We start from the raw sequence: 23635 nt of genomic DNA on the forward strand, positions 1-23635 counted from the left end.
TCAAGCTCTGTAACCTCCAGCAAGATCCCCTACCTCTCTGAATCTCAGCTGTCTCATGTGTAAAATGGGGATGAATGGTGAAAAGTAGGATCACCCTGCTGGGACCATCAGGAAGACTAGGTAGGATCATTCCTCCATCCAACAAGCACATATGAAGCACCACTGCATGCCAGGCACTGGGCTAGGACATAACAGAGAACAAAACAGACATGGCTCTTGGCCTCATGAAGCTCAACAATAGTGGGGAGACCAGAGATAAACACATGAAAAACTATTGCAGGGGGCGCCCGGGTGGCTCAGTCAGTTAAGCAGCTGCCTTCGGCTCAGGTCATGATCCCAGGGTCCTGGGATGGAGCCCTGCGTCATGCTCCCAACTCAATGGCTGAGTCTGCTTCTCCCTCTCCCTCTGCCCCTCCCCACTGTTCATTCTCTCTCTCTCTCTCTCTCTCTCTCTCTCTCTCTCTCTCTCTCATAAATAAATAAAACCTTAAAAAAAAAAAAAAAACACTATTGCAGAATAACCGCAGCATCAGACTCATGTCGTGCACTGTGTTGGGGATGGAGCTGCTGGCAGAGCGATCAGGGAGGCTTCACCCACAAGGGAGCCCTGGGGAGCAGCAGGGACCCTGTGTGCTTCAAGGATGCCTCTCTGCACCCAGTGAGGAGCCTGGTCTGTGTCAGAGATCAGGGAATGGCGCCTGCTGAAAAAAACCAATGCTTGGTTCCACCCTGAACCTGAAGACAATTTCTCTTCTACGGAGAAGAGTGCCTGGCCAGGCCCAGAGTTAGAAACCTCAGTCTTTCTAAAGAGACTCCATCTGTCTCTCCCTACCTACAAAGAGAACCAAAACCATACCAGTGGTGCCTTTGTCGAAGAGGTTAGGGATTTCCAAAAGCCATCGGGTGCTCTGGCCCCAGGGACCTGCCATGTTCCAGGACTGGCACAGTGCACACCCCTGCTGACAGCCCCTTCCTGACACAAGGAGGAACGTCCCTACAAAAGTCGGATCTAGAACATTACAAGAGCATGGATCCAGCACCCAAATGTCCTCAGGCAGTCAGCTTCATTAATTTAAGCCAAAGCAGCAGTCAGTGTAAATCACAGAGTATCCTTAAAAGGTAGTATTCGTAGGAGAAAGCAGTAAAACACTCCACCTGAATCCACACGGAAGGTCCACAGCTGACCTGCTCCAGTGAGCACATAAAATATTGGAATCAGCCCCTGGGTAAATCAAACCTCTCATAACTGCTTCCACGGTGCCCCAGGAAGTTTCCAGAGATACATTCTAAAGCAACTGAAGTCCTCAGGGCTTCTGGAAGATGATGAAAAACATCCCCTGCAACCGTTTATAAGGTCCACACATGCTCGGCCAACACTTCACAAACCCGGTCAACGTAAACTTTAGCCCGCTCCCCGTGTTGACGGCATTCAACTTAGGAAAGCCTGAAGCAATGGAAACATTCTATCATCGGTTCAGACAGCCACCAAATGCTCTGGCCGTTTCCTTGTCCGGTGCCCAAGGATGATGCTCCATGAGGAACAGACAGGCCCATCACAGACACCAAGGCAGCCTTTGTCCACTCTTGCTGTAGAAATCCTAATCTCCTGGCAGACCGATCTAAATTTCATATTTTTGTAGCACGTGGACACAGTACCAGCAACCCAAGCTTTATCTGCTTGAGTGCTGCTGTATTAAAAAAAAGAAGGATCCTTCTCTCCCCTACCCAAAAAGGGGATTAATGGAAAAGTGGAGAAGATCATGTCGCAGCCTGGGAACCGTTCAGAACATGTGCAGTGAACAAATGCAGAGTACAGAATGGCATGCGCCCCCGATGCCAAGCCTGTACACATGTGTCACCCTGTGGGCTGCGTGTGGAAGAGAACAAGGAGGAATCAGCTATTGGGGGTGTGAGCATCCACAGAGCGGATGGCTCTCGGCTGATCTCATTTTGTGTCAATGTTTGATGCCCTGTTGGTTTAAGGCCAGTTTGTCCTCAGACGCAAATGAGAGACGGGAGCAAAAAGTCGAGGAGAAAGAGAAGGAGGGAGAGAGAGAAAGAGGTCTGGGTTCTGAAGTCCGCGCTTGGACAGGCTCTCCTGGCCCCAGCAGAGCCACTCCTGCAAAGGGGCAATGACGAAGGTGCCTTCTCAAGCTCCGGAATCTGCAAGTGAGGGTTCTTAGGTGCAGGGTCCTGGGACTTGCCTTCCCGCTGAATGCCACCAATGCCATCCTGGCAGGAGGTCCCCCCCCCCGCTTTCGTGGGGAGCTTCCCACCACCTCAGAAAATCTCCGATCCTCAGCTACTCTTCCAGAGTCTGATGGAACGAGGCGCTGCCCCACCCCCACCCCAACGGCCACAGAAACACACAGAAAGAGCCAAGAGGTCACCCTGCTGAAGCAGTTTTAGAAAAGAACCCCATTCAAGATGGGCCCCCCCAAAACACCCCACCTCCCCGGGACACACCTGCTTGGCCAAGGGTGTGCAGTCTCCACATTCCGGCAGTGACGGCCCCCAGCAGGGGACGAGTGGGGGACGAGTGTTGTTCACACCCAAGGCCTAATTCCCATTCCAGGAAGAGCAGACAGCGGGATTGACAGGTGGCGCTGCCCTTAGGCCCCAAATTCTCAAAAGCAGAGAGGGCCCGCCTTCCCTCCAAACAAGACTTGTTTGTTCCCTCAGAAACATCTGCTGAGCACCCAGAGCCCGCCCAGCCTCAGCAGAGCGGGGCCCTCTCTGAAATGGTCTTTGTCGGGCTGTTGAGAGCCTACCTTGCCCTCCAGGAGGACACTGGCCACACTGCCCGCCTGCATTGTCCCTCGTACAGTGGCCGGACGACCGATGGTGAGCATCCAGCAGCCCCCAGAGCCTGGCCCTGGCAACCCACTGTTGCCTTTTTGCGCCAGGTCCAAGTTTTTTAAAGCAGAAGCCAATTTGCACACATCTTATGCTAAAACCCAATCTATAAAAGACTTTTTAACGTGGACAGCTCCAACCGGAGTGGGTATCAGTGCCCCCTCAGTCAGACAGGCCCCAACACCCTCCCCAACAGTTCCAGAAACCTCTCTGGGGACCCAGTGGGGAAACCACTGCAGATCAGAGAGCGTGCAGGCGGCCTAGGTAGGGACCTGCTTTGAATGATATGCACACAATTCCCAGTGGTTTATCTTGTCACTGGGTAATCCTCAGAACCTAAGACCTGGGGGGAAATCGCTCCTCACATATTTCTTCCATGTCAGGGAGACTCTCCCAGACTGGGTCACACCTTCACTGGGCGGTAATGAATTTCTCAGGGATGCTATTAGGCAAGGTCATTTCCCATACTCTTTTAAGGAATTTCTGACTCCCTTCCGATGCTCCAGGGCTGGGGGATCCCTGGCTCCCACGTCCCCATGGAGGTCGTTAGCGGGGTCCTGTTAGGAAGCAGGCAGGAGTATCGGTGGCTGAAGACCCTGCAGACAGAGCTCCCTTGATGTCAGCCAGGCTGAGGCTATGGAGAGAAGAGTCAGCCACTGGGAAAAGAATCCTGCCCAGGACCAAAGCACAATTAGCTTCTCCTTCCAGCACAGAACCCTGCTACACAGCCTCAGAGCCTCACGTTGGCCCTACTCCACCTAGAAACACCACCATTCTCAAAAGTGTGAAGAGAGACAGCATATCTCCCCGGTTCTAAAGAACTGAGTAGGGCTGGGCCTGAGGCCTCCCTCCAAGAGCCGCAGAGACTCAACGTGGCGTCACTTCACAGGAGTCCTGAGGGGCACTGCGTTAATGTGAACTGAGCCCCACGTGTTCTTTTACACTTAGAAAATAAAGAGAATCACTTTTAATTAGAAGATCCATTCATTGATTGTTTTCCAAGTCGGGGACAATATTTCATTCCCGCTGTATCGTTAAGACTCCACCTCAGTTCTGGGCTAAATTAAGAAGCACACAGGCCATCTCTTGCTTTCTCAAGCAGGATGAGAGTCCTAGAGAGGTCCTGGCTCAGCCACCAAACCCTGGGTGACCTCAGTCCATCACCATCCCCTCTCCTGCCCCAGTATTTCCTCCTCAGGAAATGAAGGCACTGAAAAGCCAACCACATGTCTCTTCCAATTCTGATTCTCAGCTTCTAAGTTGGCTGTTGCCTCTGCCTGTGGTTGAAATACCACAAATTCCCAATAACTGAGGTTTGGTTTGCTGAGCCCCCCAAAAGTCCAAAACTGTAAAGAGTCCTGTAGGGTTCACTGTTTTTGGTTATATGTTTTCTCCAGAGGTTGAAAACTGGGGATTTGGTCTAAACAGGGCTGTGCAGGTACAGATGTCACCAGAGGGAAACTCATAGTTCCCCAAACACTTGGCTTTCAAGCTTCTAAAAAAGCCATGAAAAGTAGAAGAGGCAAGAGTTTTGCATACTAAACTACTACTTCCAACCAGCCAAATTTCCCCCAAAAACCAGATGACAGGTTCCCTTTGGAATACTGGTCTCAGAGTTTAGCTCCTCTCCCTACAAATCGGCATCCAAAGTCTTGCATCAACAGCCATGGTGGTGAGAGATGTCAGGGACAGCTGTGTAAGGAACATAGCTCTGGACTCCCTGCTTGGGGCCTGAAGATGTGTCAGCCCCCTGCTCCTGTGGCATCGCTGCCACAGCTCCAGGCAACACACACCCCCACTCTCCCACTCCATCCAGCCCGTGTGACCCAGACACGCATGACTCATGATGTCTTAAATAGCTCCTGTAAAACCATGGGCTTGGCCACCTTCCTGCGGCTGCCAAGACACTGGAAACAGGGATACAGGTGGGTTTAGCGGAACAGCTCCCAGCCACCCCTCTCCTCCTCAGAGAAGCAGGAGACCAAGCACAGAGGTAGAACCAGGGCCATCTCTGCATGCACGAGCTCTTGTTGGCCTTTCAAATTCTCCCCGTCCCATCTAGGCCCTGCCTCGGAGCCCACTCCTTCACGCACCTTTCCATACTTAAGCTACTTCACTTTGCGCTAACAACCTCTTAGTCGCTGGGTTTCCAAAAGGCCTTCCAGAAATCCAAGGTGCAGACCCTACCCACTAAGGGCCCAATTTCTGTAGACTGCAGTTTTGGGGAGGCAGCGACAGGGCCCCCTCACCGAATCCCTGCTTGCCAGAAAGCTGTTGCTTTTATTTTTAATTTTATTTAAAAGGCGGATACAGGGTACCCAAGACACCACAATAAAATGACATTAACTGTAAAATTACATTATTAATTCTTTAATCTCACTTGAGGCTTCAAGCTGTTGCTATGTCCAATTATCCGTATAACCACCTGTCAGAATCCCGGTGCTATTTAGCATTACCTCCAGGACAGCGGTGAGCCCGGTGGTCCGTCAGGTCTGCCAGACACTCGAAGTCCTGCTGACAGTGATCGCAGGTGTAAATTGACTCATCCTCCATGTCTTCATCGTCCTCATTTCTCTCCTCTTGACTTGTCACGCTGTTCCTGTCTTCCAGCGCACGGCTGGTTTTCCGATCACACTCCGGCTCTCCTTCCAGGCCTCCTGCCAACAGGAAGAATACAGTCCACGTCAGCTGACGGGGTCTTGGGAAAGGGTTTTAAAAGAATCGCCCAGCATTTATTAAGATACATTTAATTACTCTACCTCCCAGGGTCCATTATTCTTGACACCGCTCAGTATATTAATATATGGGGGTTTTTGTAGCATGCGGTGCCATAATTCTCAACTAGATTCTTTAATTCTTGGTGCAAATCTTCTCGGGGGATTTCCTGTCATCTTCCCTCTGAGCATGGATGCTGGGGGTCGTGACCCATCACGGAGGTGAAAATGCCTTAGCATTTTGTCTCCTGAAAACCCAATTCTCTTACGCACTTCTCCAGAGCCTCCTCCTAATACATCTAAACTTTTAGTTTTCCCCAAAGCCTTGCAATTTAGGGGCAAGGGAGATCTCTTAGCCGAGTTCACCTTCCACACAGCATGCCTCCCAATGTGGTGATATTGGCTCTGTTCTTTGCAAACATGTCCTGATTCTGGAACCAAGGAAGCCCGTGTGTTTGTAAGACCACGGAGAGTCAAATCACAAGCTAAAATGCATCTGAGTCCCCACTCATGCCCTGGGATCAGCCCAGACAGTGAGAGCCAGCTTTGGAATCATTCAACCAACTTCTGTAAAATAAATCACCTATTCTGCGCTTAGCACTATGCAGACACGTGGCTAAGCGGCACAGCAAAGTTGACTTAATGATCATGATAGCGATGCCTTGTGATTCACGTAGTGTTCCACACTTTCTCAAAGCCCCGATTACATATGCACAGCCCCATTCCCTCGGCTTTCTTTCTAGTGCTAAAAGGGGGCTCAGGCAATCATGTGCCCCTGCCCCTGTCCATAGAGAGGGACACCTTTGTTATTTCCATTTCATAGGTAAGGCACCTGACATCCATCCAGGCACCCAACAGACGTTTAACTCGACCTGCTAACTCCTGTCCAGTGCACTTCCCGGCACTGCTGGGGGACACGGAGCACAGCCTCAATCTGAGAGATTAATAGGGCACATCAGGAACTTGTAAGTCACAGTGAAAAATATGCATGGTAAATCTAACGCACAGAATATAACAGTAATCCCAACAAATGTCAGTGGATTAAACTCCTCATTAAAATACAGAGACTCGAACTGGAAAATCAAAGTGTGTGTTATATTTTCTACAGTCCATCCTGGAAAACAATCTACCCATCCAGAAACGAGTACAGATTTGAATTAAATAGAGATATCTCTATTATGCATAAGGACACTGATGCAAACATACACGCATACGTAAAGATGTGTGTGTGCCCGCGTGTGTGTACACGTGCGTGTGGCACATAACACTGCAGTTACAGAAAAAAGCCTTCAGCACACAGCCTTTAAACCCCCAAGGACTAGTCGCCAAAGCAAGGAAGAGGAACGAAGTAAAGAATGCATTCGATTCGAGGTGAAAGCCACAGTCCTATAAATATTTCAATTTAGAAACAGATAATGTTATAAGGGATCTATTTCTCCCATCTGCACAAAACACGCACTTCCAAGCACCCGACATCAAGAACCTGCGAACACAAATCAGCTCATCGGAGAGCCAGCTGCCGCCTTCCGTGGCGGGGAACGTGGCATGACACGCTGCTTGCAACAGCTCGGAGGCAGTAAAAATCAATGTTTCCATTTGTGGCCCATCAAAACATCTCTCTTCTTACCAATTAAGGGATGTACAATTTTTAGGTTCTTTTATTATCAGAACACGCCAACTCCTGGCAATACAGAAATCCCATTAAAAGCCAGGCAGCATATTTATCTCAGGAAATCTGATCAGCTACTGCCGTGGTGACAAGGAATAGAAAGCAATGAGAAATATCATTTGGAGCCTTCAATATTATAAGTCATCACACAACCACGGTTACACAGTCAAGCGCCTGTCTCTGAAATTCCTAGTTTACAGTCTCTAAATAAAAAAAAATTTTTTAAAAAGTGTTCTGGGGGGAGGGGGGGAAGAACCATCATTCCAGCTTTATCTACTACACCAAATCTCCAGATAATAAGTTACATTCGGCACCACACTTGTGCTACTTTACTTAACACACAATTTAATAGACATATTTAAATTATCCCCTTGTTATTTTTTTTTTTGCCATATTTACTTGGCAGCGCTTTCCATAATAGCTCATCTAATCCACAACTGGAACCACAAACATTACAATGCATTTGATCTCTTTAAATCTGGTACATCCTGTTGACTCAGGAGTAGATAAATCAGAATGTCAACTCTTGGGTTTTTATAAGGCAAAAACCCATAAAGTCATCCAAGAGCATAAATCTGTTTTAAGGAACTGTCACCTCCCCTGCCACCGTCTACTAATGGGAAAGCAAGGTGGCTGCACACAAAAGGGGCAGGGGAGAGGAGGCGTGTGGAGGTGGGGGGCCCCCCCCATCCTCTGGAGTCCCAGGGGGTCATGCGTCCAGCCAGCCTGCCCCTCAGGAAGCAAAGAGAGAAGACAGTGGCCTGAAGATGTTGGGGAGCGGGACCGCCTGAAGACCCAGTCCTGGAGGGGCCCTCTGCGTGCTGCATCCGCAGAATCAGGACCACAAAACAGGAAGCCCTCCATCCGGCGGGCGGGCTTGACTCCCCGCAAGGCACTTTCATTGCTGCATGTCTCAGAAGCTCACACTAGGGGAAAAGAGCTAATGGTGCTATCTTTCCATTTGCAGATGAGGAAATAGAGGCTCTAGGGGGTCATCCAAAGCCATGCAGGGGATTTCTGACGTTAAGCAGCGCGCCCTTCCCCCCAGGCCTGGGGCCTGTTGGGGCCCTAAGCTCTCCAAGGCCCAGGAGGAAACAGCTCTGAGGACGCTGTCCCTCCTGGAGCACCTCTTGGGGTCTCCTCATTCCCAGACCCCCCTCCCGGAGCACCTACTCAGGAAGCCCCTGGGAAGTGAATGAATGAATTGCCCTTCCCTCCTCCATGATGGCCCTGCCTGTCCCGTATCCTGCCTCCATCCAGCCCTGAGTGAGCACAGACGCCACCACCAGCCCTGAGTCCCCATCCCAAGGGTACCTCGAGTTTCTAGACACTGTGATCTCTGGGCCTGAACTACAGGTGACCCACTGGTCTCTCCCATCAGCAGGCCGATGTGGTCATTCTTCTCCACCCAGGCTTCTGGGGCTGGGAAGGACTTCCAGAACACAGACCCTGAAGGCTTTCCTTGCCTCGGCTCCATTCACGTCCTCCTGGGGGCTGCCTGGAGCTATCAGAAGTGCACCCCGGGTAAGGGTCCCCCTGAGCTGAGCAGTTGTGAGTGGGGACTTTTCACTGAGGGTCACCAAGCCCTGGACTCTCTGGCTGGTTGACAAAGCTCCCCACCTCCCCAGCCTCACGTCCCCCATTGGACATCTCACACCCTCACTGTTTGCTGATGTGCCCACCGATGTGTGCTTGTGAGCTCCTTTGGCCAGGAGCAGCTAGCATTTATTGAGGACTTGCTGCATGCCAGGTACCTTCTGTGTGCCAAGCAAGGTCACCAGGGGCAGGTTTCAGACACAGTTGTGTCTGACTCAGAAGCACCCTGCTACACGGTCTCCCCACAGTAGAGACGCAATGAAAACCTGTTGAGAAGTCTGTAAACCCTTCACAATCACATGTTGGGTCCCTGTCCAGGCCCTGGAGGTCCAGTAAGGGCTCTGCTGACCTCACTGACCTATCACTTACCCACAGCCACAGAGACCTTCTTTCAAACCCTTAAAATGCAGGTTTGTCCCGCCAAGGGCTTCACATTCCTGTTCCCTGGTGACTTATCGCCCAGCTCAGAGGGCTCCCCACAGGCCTGAGCACCAGTGTCACTTGGATCCCCAGCACTCCTTCCCCACAGCGCCTTTCCCTTTGCCACCACTGCATTTGGCACAATGTTCTCTCACGCTTTTGAAGGTTACCTTTCTTCCTCCCCACTTCCCTGTGGCACCAGGCATTTTCCAAAGACATCAGTAGCCACACCTCCCAGTCCACGTGCCCTTCTGTAGTGAGACCCTGCACTCACCCACCAAGAAGAAGGATCTAATTCCCCTCCACAGCTGCCCTTTTGGCTGGCTGCAGTGACTCCCTTAGTATGTAACCGAAGCAATGTTCCATGATTTCTGAGGCCAGATCAGAAGGATTGCAGCTTCCACAGGGTCTCCTGGTCTCTTGGATAGAACCGAGCTGCCATACCATGAGAAGCCCAAGCCACATGGAGAGAGTGTAGTTCCTCCTGTAGACGGCACCACCAGAGCTCCCAGCTGCCGGCACCAACTGCCAGCCGGAGGAGTGCACCACCTTGGACGTGCAACCCCGACGAGCCTTCAGATGACATCAGATTCAGCTCACTTGGCAACTACATGAGAAGTGCCAAGTGGGACCACCAACCAAGTCCACTCACAGAGCTGTGTGAAATAGTTATCATTGCTTTAGGCCATTGAGTTTTAGGGTGGTTTGTTACAGTGTAATGGACAGCTGGAATGCTCCCTGCCCAGACCACAAGCTCCATGAAGGCAGAAGCTCTGTTGGTGCTCAGTACTGTCTCCCCAGACCCTGGTACAGACAGACACACGGTGGGGGGCTCAATGTTCAATGAATGAAAAAATCGGTTTCAAAGAAACAGGTCTCCAAATATCAACACACACGACGATTAAGTATTATTGGGTTGAACCACATGAAGTTGCCATCTTCATGAGTCAAAGAAGCTGAATATTGGCTCACCTCAAATGGTTCAGCCTAACATATGATGGGGCCACTCTGGCCTGCCAGCTTCTTCCTCAAAGCAGGAAGAAGAGGATCATCTAGACTGGTGGACCCCACTACACCACATCCGTACACCTCACAGTCCCTGAGCCCAAGGTATGGGTTTGAGGAACTTTCTATGAGCAAAGAGAGGAGTAACAAAACCATGTTGATTTGCCACTTTTCATCAGAAAGCAGTGAATTGTCCCACCCTAAGCAGCCTCACTGAACCACTACCCACCAGAAAGGGCTTTCATTCAAGATGACAATCCGAGGCCAGTGGAACCCTACAGAAAGAGTACGCAGCAAGAGATGCTCAGCAAGAAAAGTGGACCCCCATCCTCTTGAGGGAAGAGGCAGGAGAAACCGAGTCAGGGATACAGGGATGTGGCTCTGCCTACTCTCTTCCACACCCTCACCCCCCGAGTGATGCTGACCACACTAGGAGCATTTCTGGCACTGTTCTACGCTCACATCCCATGCCCTCATCATGGGATGATGCATACCCTTATGCAAAGGGTTGGTCTCCCCACTCTGCAGATGGGAAAGCCAAGGCTCAGGACCACACACAAGTCACACACACTGGGAAGGATGGAGGTTAGACTCAAACCCACACCTCCTGACTACAGATCTCTACTCTTAACCACTGCATGGGAGGGCAAAAAGGGGATGTCTGTGAAAGGGCTGAGCAAGGGACAGCTGGCTGAGCCTTGTGCCAGGAGAAAGGGAAAGGGGATCAGCCCCAGGGGGGCGAGGGCAGGCTGCCCGCAGGCCACCAGGTCTGGGAACTGGACGTTTCCTACCTTCTCAGCGAGGCTTCTGGAGCTCATGAGTCAGGGCTGGTGGGGCCTCGCCACCCCCAGGGGCCAGCTGAGGGCAGTTCAGTCTGAGAACGCCAGTAAGGGTCTCCTGCCTCTGGCCCCGGCGCCCAGCCAGCATGAGGGACCTAAGTAAGAAGGGCAACCCTCCTCTTCCTGGCAGGGACTGTGAGGATCAGCTTGCCAGCAGGGAGTCCCAGGCACCCTGAGGACCAACCAGGGACCATTGGGAGTCCCGCCTCTGGGGCCCCAGGGCTGAGTACCTGCCCAGTGGAGGCAGGAAGCTGGAAGAAGCCCCATAAGCCAAGGAGAGAGGAAAAAGGGCAGAGCTTGGGCAGCCCGGGTGGCTCAGTGGCTTAGCGCCACCTTCAGCCCAGGGCCTGAGCTGGAGACCCGGGATCGAGTCCCACGTCCGGCTCCCTGTATGGAGCCTGCTTCTCCCTCTGCCTGTATCTCTGCCCCCCACCTCTGTCTCTCATGAATAAATAAATCAAATCTTTAAAAGGGGGGGGCAGAGCTTGAGAGCCATGAGATACACCAGTGCCAATAATCACACATGTTCATTCATTCTTTCCTTCATTCATCCCACAAACACATATTGAGTATCTACTGAGTGCAGGCATCACATGCACACACTTGCTACAACACACAGGGTGCTCCCCAGTCTTATTCATCTTGAAGGCCTCAAAGCCCACACAAAGCCAGCTCAACAAATATGGGGGTGGTGAATGAGTGAACATATGAATCCATGAATGCTGAAAGGGAGATACAAGGGTTAAGTGCCGGCAGCCAGAGCCAGCGTGAGTTAGGGGCCCAGATCCCAGTCTTAGCTCCAGCATCCCCACCACGCCCCTGAGTGATCTTGAGCAAGTCCCTTCTCCTGCCTGACAATGATCTCTTGTCAGTAAAGAGCCCAATCATGATAGACATGACAGGTGGAGGGGAGGCTCACCCAAATGGATGCCCGTGGATGCAAAGATTGTGCGCACAGCTGCACACTTATATGTGCAAGGCCAGGAGCCCTGTGGGGTTTGGAGAAGCCCAGAGGAGGCTGAGGCTGGGCAGGTGCGGAGAGGCAAGGCAAGGGTGCAGGGGAACAGAGAGCAAAGCAAAGCCAGGAACGAAGCCAGGGGACAGTGGGAAGGCAGGGGAGTTGGCTTCCGGACGACCAGAGTCCCCCCAACCAAACCCACTTCTCATCCCCTCTCCCAAGAAGACTCGGATGGGAGGCAGCACCATCCACCCCTGCAGAAATTGAAACCACTGGATAGTGACTTCCAGGCACATCCAGGGCTCAGCCAGGGAGCCCTAATAACTGTACAGGAAGCGCAGGGAATGGCAGCGCAGGGGTCCAGCAGGGCTGATGGGCCAGGTTGCTGCAGTGAAGACCCCCATCAAGCAATGACACACCAGCAGCAGACAGCTGGAGTCACGCTCCGGGGACCGTCAGGACGACGCACAAAGAAGGGAAAAGAATCACAGACTGTGGAGCCAATGTGTCTGGGTTCAAATCCACATGCTGGGGGACCCTGGATAAGTCCCCTACCCTCTCTGAGAAAAATCCAAGGAAGTTCAATTATGTTAATGAGGTAATATTATACAAAGCCTGACACCTGGCCTGCAATAATCCTGGAGAAGAGCGTAGCCACGATCATTGTCTTATTATTGTTCTTATCGCTCAAACCAATGCTGGTAGCATCATGACTCACACAGGAGCTGGAGACACAAGGGGAGTTCTAGCCAGCCTCAGGCTCCTGAGGATGCAGAATGTCTGGGTACAGGGCCACCCAAAGACACAAAAATGTCGATATAGAGAAGAAAATCCCCCGGAGCAAGAGAGGAAAGTCCTGGGCTCCCGTCCAGGCTCCCCCCCTTCCACGCCGTGTGACCTCAGTAAGTGACAAGCCCACCTCCTCCAGGAAACAGCGTGACCTCCACTGGGGGGGTCAGTCCCAGCCACCACCACCCCCATCCCAGGGCTGACAGTGTAGACATGTTTACTTTAGAAAACACAAGCCAGTTTTCCTGTGCTCCCCGCCTGGATGTACTTGGGGGGCTCCCAATAGAATTCATAGTCTAGGAGGGTATCTACCATTTCCAAAGCGTTTTTCCTAGAGCAACATTTTTCTTTAATAGAGAACGCATACTCCATCCTAACAGCCTGCCTATCTCCTAAGGAAAAAAAGGGGTTTTACTAGCGGCGTGTTCCCTGGGGCCAGAGCAGAAGGAAGCACTTCCAGAACCTGGGCGCTAGGTCAAACCCCTGGCTTAACCTGAGCTCACTGTCTGGGCTCTGCCTGCAGAGAAGGGCACGGTGTCTGTGAGCACTTTCTCATGCACGCCTGGGCTGGTGGGATGGAGGACGGGAGGGGCTGGGCCCGGGCCGGGCAAGGAGCCTGCCAACCCCAATTAGACACTCGGCTTGTGCATCCAGTGTTGGCCCCAAATTCCACGAGGCAGCCACTATTTATCTTCAGATTTAAAATATCTGCAGTGCAGGCAGCAGGGTAACATTTAACACTCAGCCTAAAGGGTCCCCTTGGCAGCAGAGCTGTAGGCAAATATTTTAACACATAATTTGCTGTCCAAGTTCCGCTTCTTAAATAAGGAAGCAACTTCCGGATGGCTGTCTGGGGGGGCGCCTGTTGCTCCCCTGTCAGTGCTGACGGCTCTGTGAATGGAATTTCAAAGCCACGGTCAGTCAGACACCGAACCTGACCTGGCCTGCATCACACAAGCCTTGCATGCTGGAATAGCCCACTCTGGCTGACGACGCAGGACTGGGTATCGGGCCTCCCTCTCCACAGGCCCATGGCTGACCACACAAATGACTACAACCTTCCTGAGGATGTCTCTTGAGTTGTCAGGAACTCTAGAACCTGAGCCCAAAATGATTACAGCAGTGTAGAGTATGGTAATCACTTCCCTCAGACCAGACCTTTTCATTCATTTGCATCCCTTACACAGTGATCCGTGGCCCCACAAAGGAGATGTTACCATTGTACCTATTTTACAGATGGCAAAACTGAGGTTCAAATGGCTGAGAGAGCTCCTCATTCCCCATCACTCAGCTCATGAGTGGGCCAACGCTCACAACTCCAGTGTCCTCTACTGTTATACGAATGAGTAGATCTGTGGAGGAGGCTGGGGCAGCCAGACACCCAACCAAGGGGCTGGCCCCTGCTCAAATGCTCTACATGGTCACCATACAGAAAAGTGACACTCAATACAGATACATCAACTGACTTTTAAAAAAGAAGAAGGAAATCCATGTTTTTATGTGAAATCTCTTAATTTTTAAATGTTGACTTCAAGTTTTAGGAAGTGCGATGTGGACAAAACAATAGGCCTAGGAGGGCTGGATGCAGCCTGGGGCGGGGGGGGGGGGCGGGGGGGGGGTTGTCCAAGGCAAACATAAGCAGTGCAGACGGAGCCCAGGGCCCTGCCATGAAGGATGTGCAGCAGGAGCCCTGAGCCCAGGACACTCTGCTCCATCCTCACCAGACAGGAAGGTTGTTAGCTGGGCAAAGACGGCAGCGTCCCTTCTCTGGAGATTTAGAACCTGCATTCCAGTCCACTCCCATGTGACCTCAGTGGCTTATACATCTGGGCCTTGTTCTCCTCACCTAAAAAATGGGATGATATCACCTCCTCCTGCTCAGGTGGCCCCAGGTCTCTGCCACCTGGGCCCTGGCGGGCAGCAAGCTCCCCAAGAGCTGAGCTCAAACGCCCCACACGTCAAGTCACTCAACAAACGTTTCCTGAGCACCTGCTGCGCGCCCGCTGCTGTTCTAGGCGCTGTGCGTGCATCACAGAATAAAGCACAGCTGCGTGCCCGGGTGAGGCCGACATTCCATCAAGAGCACTTTGCCCTTTAGGGGTAAGTGCGTGCAGCACGGATGCATGAGCGCCCTCCCGGAGGGTGTGCAGTGCGGAGCCCAACCCCAAAGGCAGAGAGAGGTGGCGGCTGCCCCCAGACCCGGCTCCCTGCCACGATGGGTGTGGGAAGGAGCAGAAAGAAAAGGTGGTAGAGGTCAGGAGCGGAGGACAGAGGGGCAGAGCAGGAAGGAGAGAAAAAGCAATCACAAGCACCCCCACCAAAAAGGGGGGGTTATATTTTTCCAGCAAGTCGTTAACAGTGTCACTCCTCCGAGCCTCATCATCTTAATAAAACTGATCTCGCCGCATGCTGTAATGAAGAGCGGTTGGACAAAGCCACCCTGGAACCATGAAAATTGTGCGCTGCTACCTCCTTGTGACCTCCTGAGGCTGTGACCACTCTGCCCCCTCCGTGCTGTCACGTTTGGTCTCCCGACGGCCGCTGGGAAGGAGGAGATGGAGGAGCGGCCGGAGGTGGGCAGGGGAGGGAGGGCGGCGGGGCAGCGTGGGGAGCTCGATAAATCCATCTAATTTGTGGCCTGTGCCATGGCCTGGCGCTCCTAATTGCTCCCGGTCCTGGAGCAAGATGCAAGGCGAGGATGCTGGGGGACAAATCACCCCCTGGCGGCCACGGCAGAGAGAGGAGCCCCTTGTGGGGAAGAGGAGGGGGACGGGGGGAAGGCGTGTACCCCAAAGACTGGACCAGTGGCTCAGTGTCCAAGGCAAACACAAGCAGTGCAGATGGAGCCCAGGGCCCTGGGGCCACGCCGAGGTCACTGGGGGACCCCAGCAAGCCGCACCCCCTCCCTGGACCTCGGCTGCCCGCATCTAGGAATTGAGACATGGACCGTGGAGCAGCAATTTCTAAAACAGAGCACCTTAGTGACTCATCACCGTGCCAAGGGCAGACCCGAGGGCAGAACCCCGATGCACCAAAGGAAGTCCACTCTGTCCACGTTAGACCCTGGGACCTCACAGAGAGGTGTTTTCTGGCTCCACTCTAAAACCAGAACATGTCCAAAAGCTCACTAGCCAACTCCTCCTCACTGTCCATGCCCCAAAGCTCAGGGAACCTTCACCCCCACAGGCTGGCCACCCAGGAGCTCAGGACACTCCCTGGGCACCTTTTGCTCCTGCTCTGGTCACAAGAGCCATGGCCCTTTCTTTGCAGGATACCTGACCGTCTCCTCCTGGGTCGGGGAGCAGGCCCCAAGTGGCCAGGATCAACAAGAGTCTAGCTCATCTTGCACCCCCTCCCCCACCCGCAGGCAGCGTAGAGCCGGGCACATAGCAGGTGCTCAATAAATATTTGTGGGGTGAACCAGTGAACAAAACCACCTGGAAGGGCCCTTCCTACTCTAACACTCAGACATCCAGCCACAGGTCTGGGCATCACTGGGGAGGGTCAAAAACGGGAGCAAATCCAGGAACAGACCCCCGGTCCTGCCCTCTGCCCTAAGACACAGAGGGTGGCAAGGATACCCTGCCCTCAGTCCTCAGGAGCCACCCACCCAGGCTCCTGGGCTGCCGCTGTAACCCAGAGGCCACTGCCAGCCCCTTGCCAGTGACTGACCCAAGTCTCCCATCCCGGCCCAGGAGCCCAGGAGCCACAGTGGAAAAGCTGTGTAAAGCCTTTAAAAATTAACAAGTTTCTGGGCATGGAGACAGCCTGGTGTGCAGCAGCGTTCCAGGGAATACTGAAATAGCGCCTGGAGGACCAGGAGCGTGTCTGATGGAGTGGTTCTTACCATGTTGTTGCTACTGAGGGAGAAGCCAAATGGTAGCATGCTCAGCTTGCAAGCAGCCGGTACCACTGAGCCCCCGCCCAGGCCCTGCACTCCTCCAAGGGCCCACGCGAGCAGTGAGCCTCTCCAGGAGACCAGGGAAGTCCCTCCCCACTTAACCTCATCCACCGGCTAAGGCCCGCCAGCTTTCCACGAATTTCCCTCCGGCCCACAAAAGGGTGTCAAGTCCCACAAGTGAGCTGTAAGACATTCCAGAAGAGTCTCCAAGCAAACCTAGATCCTAAGACAGCTGATAGAACAAAGCCAACGGCCCACACACAGTTGAGGGGCCTCGGCATGAATATGGCCAACCCTCAGGCGGGGCGCCCTCTTCCCAGGAGACGGATTTTACTTTTTTTAAGATTTTATTTATTTATTCACCAGAGACATAGAGAGAGAGAGAGGCAGAGACACAGGCAGAGGGAGAAGCAGGCTCCCCAAGGGGAGCCGGATGCAGGACTCAATCCCCGAACCCCAGGATCATGACCTGAGACAAAGGCAGATGCTCAACCCATGGAGCCACCCAGGTGTCCCCCCAGGAGATGGATTTAAACAGGCAGTGCACTGGGCCCATACCCATCCAGGAGAGCAGGACCTGCGTGGTGCCTGGGACTCTTGGAGAAACATTCCCACACAATGAGGAACAGAGAGACCTGGAGAGAATTAACCACAGATCAAAGGTCAAGTGGGCAGCGCAAAAGAAACTTCCAGACCCACCCCAGGGGCCTGGCTGCCTCCTCCGCCATGGCCAATATCCGCGTGATCTATATGCACACGCACACCCGCACCCCATCACCACCCCCCGCTCATCCTCAAACCATCACTTAACTCGGATTTCAAACTGCTTGCGATGTTCTTTAGTCAACATGAAGCAGAAACCTTTTATTAAATGCTGCTAATTTTTTATTGATCACACTGTGAATCATTTCATTTTCCATTACCGCAAATGTCTCCTATCAGGGCTCCACGATTCTGCTTCTTTATTCCGTTCTCAAGCAACTTGTCACTTTTAATCAGTTTTCGGTTTCAGTATTGCTCAAAAATTAGAAAGCGGGGCTCTCTGTATCATTACTGCTTTTGTTTAAAGGGGAAAAAAAAAAAGTTTCCATACAGGAAAGGTTATTATACTTGGAATAAATATACATGAATCAAATTCAAATGAAATTCCTCCCTGACTCTAACCAATTTTAGCATTAGCTTTTATAATTTTTTTAGGTTTATTTTCACGGGAAGACTGTTCATAATTATTGCTCGTGCTCTCCCAAAACACTTATGTTACTAAAGTGTGAAATGTCTTCTAACACAAAGACAGATCTCTGGGAAGTAATTACAGAAATGCATTCAGGGGCAATAATTCTATATTAGCTGTCAGCAGCAGACATCCTCTGAAAGGCACTTGTTATGAAGGAATTATTTGTGTTAGCATTGAAGGCATGGCAGGCAAGCCCAAACTGAAAGGCTGCGTCCGACCAGAAACACGGGCCTCCTCAACGAGGGTCAAATTAAGTTTAAATCATTACCTTGAAGCCAAGCAAACGCGTACCTGACTGTCTATTGTGGAGACGGTTTTGAGACGCACTCGAGCACGACGTGGTCTTCCCGTTGCCAGCGTGGCGCAATTACCCTGAGTCTCAAAAGGATTCTGCTGGGAGCTTGTCACAATAGGGAGAGAGGAGGTGGCAGGGTGTCTATTAAATGCTAACTCATGTCACCAAACAGAATTTTCAAGAATTATAAATTGCCGAGATGTCTCGCAGCTGACCCCCTCGCGTTAAGAAGAGCCCAGAATATTACCAGGAAAGTGCAAGAATTTGCATCAAAGGCAGGAAAGGACTCTCTGGGGGAACCCAAGGGGCTGCAGCTGAGGGGACCGAGGGGACTGGGACCCAGAGGATTATCTCCTTGCCCCGTGGAAGGGACAGGTGGGGTTTGGGCGGCTATACCGGCTCCATCTGGGGCAAACAGCCCATGATGAGGACAGGTGGAAGCAGCATTGAAGGGAACTAGGAGACGGCCTGCATTGTCCCCTAAATCCAGGCATGACCTTGGGTCAATCCAGTCATCTCCCATCTCTGAGCCTCAGCTTCCCCACCTGTAACAACATCCTGCATCAACACCAATTCAAGGATATTAGATGAACAAATGGAAGCAAAGAAAGTGCCGTGTTAGCCCCTCCTGCTCCAGGCTGGTTCTCCCACCTGTAAAACAGCAGGATTGGTTCTAGGAGCCATTCACAGACCTGCCTGGCCTCTGAGAGCCGGGAAGAAGCTTCGGGAAAAGAGCAGAGTATCTTCCCACATTCAACGGGGCCCACAGACACCTCCAGGGATCTAGTTGAGATGAGCCTCAGTTTCCCGATGAACCTCAGTGTCCCACCTCTAAAAAGCATACACAGATCACTGCCCTCGGTGGTACTCGTGAATCAGACAGAGAGACAGAGACTTAGGGCTCTTTAATCTGCTCACTCACTATTGTTTCCAAAGAGACTGGCACTTTCTTTTCTTTTTTCTTTTTTTTTTTTTTTTTTTGAGAATTTTTATTTATTTATTCATGTGAGACACAGAGAGAGGCAGAGACACAGGCAGAGGGAGAAGCAGGCTCCCTGTGGGGAGCCCGATGCAGGACTTGGTCCCAGGACCCAGGGATCACAACCTGAGCCAAAGGCAGATACTCAACCACTGAACCACCCAGGTGTCCCGAGACTGGCACTTTCTAAGACAGCTCAGGGCAAAAGGCAGAAGAGCCACTTCCTCTAACAGCTTGGGGCCAGGCTACCCTCAGCAGTGCCCATGGTGAGCTGCCCAGGCCCAGCCCCACACCCTCACCTTCTCTGGGGACAGCCTCCCCATTCTCCTTTTGAGGCTCACAAAGGGCTGGATGCACCCCAAACTGCAGGGGCAGGCCCAAGACCCAGACCCAGCCAGTCAGGAGTGGTCACGTGACCCAAGCAAGGCTACCCCAACAATGCAATACCATGGCATTTTCTGGAACTACAGGGAAAGAAGTTACTTGAAGTGACAAGAGGGAGAGCAGAGCAGATGGTCGGACGAGAAGAGGGGCAAAAGGTGCATGAGCCATGCCCTCTAATCCAGTCATTCCACATCAAGCTTTCCATGCTAGAAACTTCTGTACCTCAGTTCCCTGTGGGGACGTCCACCTCAGAATGGTTTAGAAGAGCCAAAAGAGTTCGACAGCATCTACATTTCCATGAAGGAGACAGATGATAGATGAAGGGGTAGTACAATCACACAGCGGACCCCAAGCCACAAGTAAAACCGTGAAGAGAGAGCCACACATATCAGCAAGGATTAATCTTCAGAACATGACTTCGAGAGAGAAAGAAAGAGAGTAGCTAAAGATAAACCATGGTAAAAATAAATAAATAAATAAATAAATAAATAAATAAATAAATAAATAAATAAATAGTAGAGATAAACTATGGTAATATGGTACAAAATACGACAACGTTTACGGCATTTACGGAAAGTTTAAAACATGTGCCAATAACATTTCTATTCCCTCCACACGTATTTCGAGAAGAAAGCCATACAGGGACGTGATAGATGCCAAGTCCCAGAAAGAGGGAGAAAAAAGTAATTGGGAGCTCCACGGGTGGCCTGTGACCTGTCCCTCAAACTGAAGGGTTCATCCTGGGGGAGTGTTACTCTTTTCCATATCTGAAATACTGTATGTATAATTTAAAAAAAAAAAAACTATTGCTGAATAGTTGGTGTTCGGATCGTGAATGAATTGGAGAGCTGTAGATAGAGAAGGCTCCGGAGAAAGGAGTCCATGCCATCCACAGATTTGCAGAATGAAACACCCATGGGATTGTTTCCAGGATCACATGGCACGTTAGTGGGAGCGCCACAGCTAGTCCTTGGGTCTTTTGGCCCTACCTCAACCCTCTGCTCCTTCCCTACACCCAGTGTGATACTGGTGGAGGAGGGAGTTTCTAGCTTGAGGCAATAAATGGCAGGTAAGGACTTGGTTCTAGTGGAGCAGGAACATCTGTCTTGTTCACTGTGGAATCCCAGCACCTGGACTAGCGCCTGGCACATAGTAGGTGCTCAATAACGATTTGCAAAGTGAATGAATGAATGAACGAATGAATGGATGGATGAAGACAGGGCTAAATGAAAGTTGTGCACATCCATTCCTTAAAGCAGGCCTCTTGGACAAGATCCCTTGCTGGACAAACACCAAGTTAGTCATTTTTAAGCAAACACAGATTTTTCACCTCCCTGTCAAAAAAAAAAAAAAAAATCAGCGCTCCAACTCTGACTTCTCACCAATCTTCTGACCCTCCTATGGGTAGGCTGAGATTGTGAGTCACGGCTGAGTCTGGAAAACCACCTTTGGGGAGATGAGAATGGAAAACAGTCTAATTTAAGGAGGAGCCAGGTACTGCCTAAAATGCATCGCTGGCCCCCTTCCATGAGCACACATCGCATGGAAAAAATTACTCCAACTCTCTCTATAGGAAAGCGTCTGATGGCTGGGCGGACCAAAGGAGCTGGTTGCTAAGAAATCACACCAGGCAACGTCAGATGATCACTTGCTACAGTCAAGACATGGTCAGGGTCAGAGTTCAAAACCGTGTGTGGAAATCTTTCCAGCAAAGCCCTTTCTCTATGCAGGGAGAAGAGGAAAAAAGGCCACCTTGTCAGGCACCCACTGTGACCTCTGCCCTAAGAGGCTGGTACTATCCCTGCCGCAGTTACAGATGGGGAAACTGAGACCCAGAGAGAAGGTCACACAGCCAGTGGGTGGCAGAGCAGGGATTCCAATTTCCAAGAGATGGGTGCTCCACACCTGAGCATGAATGGGCTTCCCCAGGGTACCGGCCTCTGAGATCTTCTGTGTTCACCCCTCTAGTGAAGAAAGGGGTGAACAGTGAAATCTATGCCACGGCTCGACCACAGCCTGCGGGGACAACGCTGAGTTTCCATATAGTCCAGGTACTGCCTCCTAGCATCACTGCATTAAATTAAGAGATGAAGCAGGTGAATTGACACCTCTTTCTCTTTTTTAAGATTTTATTTATTGGGGCAGCCCCGGTGCCTCAGCGGTTTAGCGCCTCCTTCAGCCCAGGGCCTGATCCTGGAGATCCCAGATCAAGTCCCACGTCGGGCTCCCTGCATGGAGCCTGCTTCTCCCTCTGCCTGTGTTTCTGCCTCTCTCTCTCTCTCTCTCTCTCTGTCTCTCATGAATGAATAAATAATACCCTTAAAAAAAAGATTTTATTTATTTATTTGAGAGAGCAAGAGAGAACCCGAGCTGGGAGAGGCAGAAGGAGAGAGAGGGGGCAGGCTCCCCGCCAAGGAGGGAGCCTGATGCAAGGTTCAATCTCGGGACTCCAGAATCACGACCTGAGCAGAAGGCAGACACTTCACCAACTGAGCCACCCAGGCACCCCAGTCACCGCCTTCTTAAGCCAGGACACCACCCAGAAGGCGACCAGTAGCACTAAGACCCACCAAAGATATGGACACCAGGGAGTGGGACCCCAAAGACACCTCAGCTAAGGTGGGCACAGGGACCCCAACACGGAGGCAGGAAAGACCAGGGCAGTCCAGAAATTCCCAAGCTGGGGCTCTACCCAGACTTCCCAAAGGCACCCACATTTCCCGACCTCGGGGCTGAAGCCAAGAGGATATCAGCCCAGCCAGGGCAGGGCTCCCCACACCTGGCTTTCTCCCACCACTGCCTCTGTATTTCTGAGTATCTCTCCTTCCCACAAAAAAGGAAGCCCTGCTCTTATTTCTGATCACAAAGACGACAGCAACCGAAGGACAACATCGGACAGACAAGCATAAAGAAAAGTCAAAATCACCTGCAATCTCAGTGCCCGGAGGTCCGCGCTGCGGCCACTCTGAGGAACAAGGTGTGCCATTCAGAGACACGCGCAGCAATCATCTCCTAAAACTAGGATCCTGAGCCACACACCGACGTGTAACCTTTCTACACACTCTGTCCTGCTGAACCCTGAACCTCGACGATCGCTTCCAGGGATGGTTTTGAGTCTGCCTTTAAAGCTTCATCTAGAAGGAACTGCAAAGGTTCCCAGCTCCTCCTTAAATACAAACAAGTCCCAGTAAATGAACTGGGGTGAGTGGGGGGGGGGGGGGTTCTTAGAAAATATTTCCTTGCTCTGCAAATGGGTTTACCCCATGAGTTTGCATTGGAAGATTCTACGAGCATGCACGGGTTTCTGGGGGTACAGGTCAAAGGGCCACCTGGTTGGCATCACCTGGAAGCAGGGCCTGTTAAAATGCAGATGACACACCAGCAGCCACTCTCTGAATATGGGGCTCAGAAATCTGTATTTCTCCTCCGGGGTGCCTGGGTGGCTCAGTCAGTTAAGCATCTGACTTCAGCTCAGGTCATGATCCCAGGGTCCTGAGATAGAGTCCCACGTCGGGCTCCCTGCTCATCAGGAAGTCTGCTTCTCCCTCTGTCTCTGCCTCTCCCCACTGCTCATGTGCTCACACTCTCTCTCTCTTTCTCTCTGTCAAATAAACAAATAAAATCTTTTTTAAAAATAAATAAATAGGGCAGCCCGGGTGGCTCAGTGGTTTAGCACTGCCTTCAGCCCAGGGCATGATCCTGGAGACGACTCTGGATCGAGTCCCGCATCGGGCTCCCTGGGTGGAGCCTGCTTCTCCTTCTGCCTCTGCCTCTGCCTCTCTCTGTATCTCTCATGAATGAATAAATAAAGTCTTTTAAATAAATAAATGATAGATAGATAGATGATAGATAGATAGATAGATAGATAGATAGATAGAGTAACAGCCTCCAAACATCCATCACTAAATACTGTCCAAGTATATTTAAAACGGAATGGAAATAATCATGCTTCTGCAATATAATTTCTCAATCACCACACTGGACCAGAAGGCTGAC

General features: G+C 51.5%; 1 protein-coding gene across 5 annotated transcripts in view; it reads right to left on the reverse strand.

The window, feature by feature from the left end:
- The window catches only part of ZNF423 (zinc finger protein 423), a 334130-nt gene that overhangs the window by 216618 nt on the left and 93877 nt on the right, over nt 1–23635 (reverse strand). For all 5 annotated transcript variants that reach the window (XM_055332687.1, XM_055332689.1, XM_055332691.1 and 2 more), the window contains exon 3: nt 5313–5513. In XM_055332687.1, coding sequence (XP_055188662.1) covers nt 5313–5513 — 201 coding nt within the window. The remainder of the gene's footprint in view (nt 1–5312; nt 5514–23635) is intronic.

Source organism: Nyctereutes procyonoides, unplaced genomic scaffold (genome assembly GCF_905146905.1).
Source record: "Nyctereutes procyonoides isolate TBG_1078 unplaced genomic scaffold, NYPRO_anot_genome, whole genome shotgun sequence".
Classification (NCBI taxonomy): domain Eukaryota; kingdom Metazoa; phylum Chordata; class Mammalia; order Carnivora; family Canidae; genus Nyctereutes; species Nyctereutes procyonoides.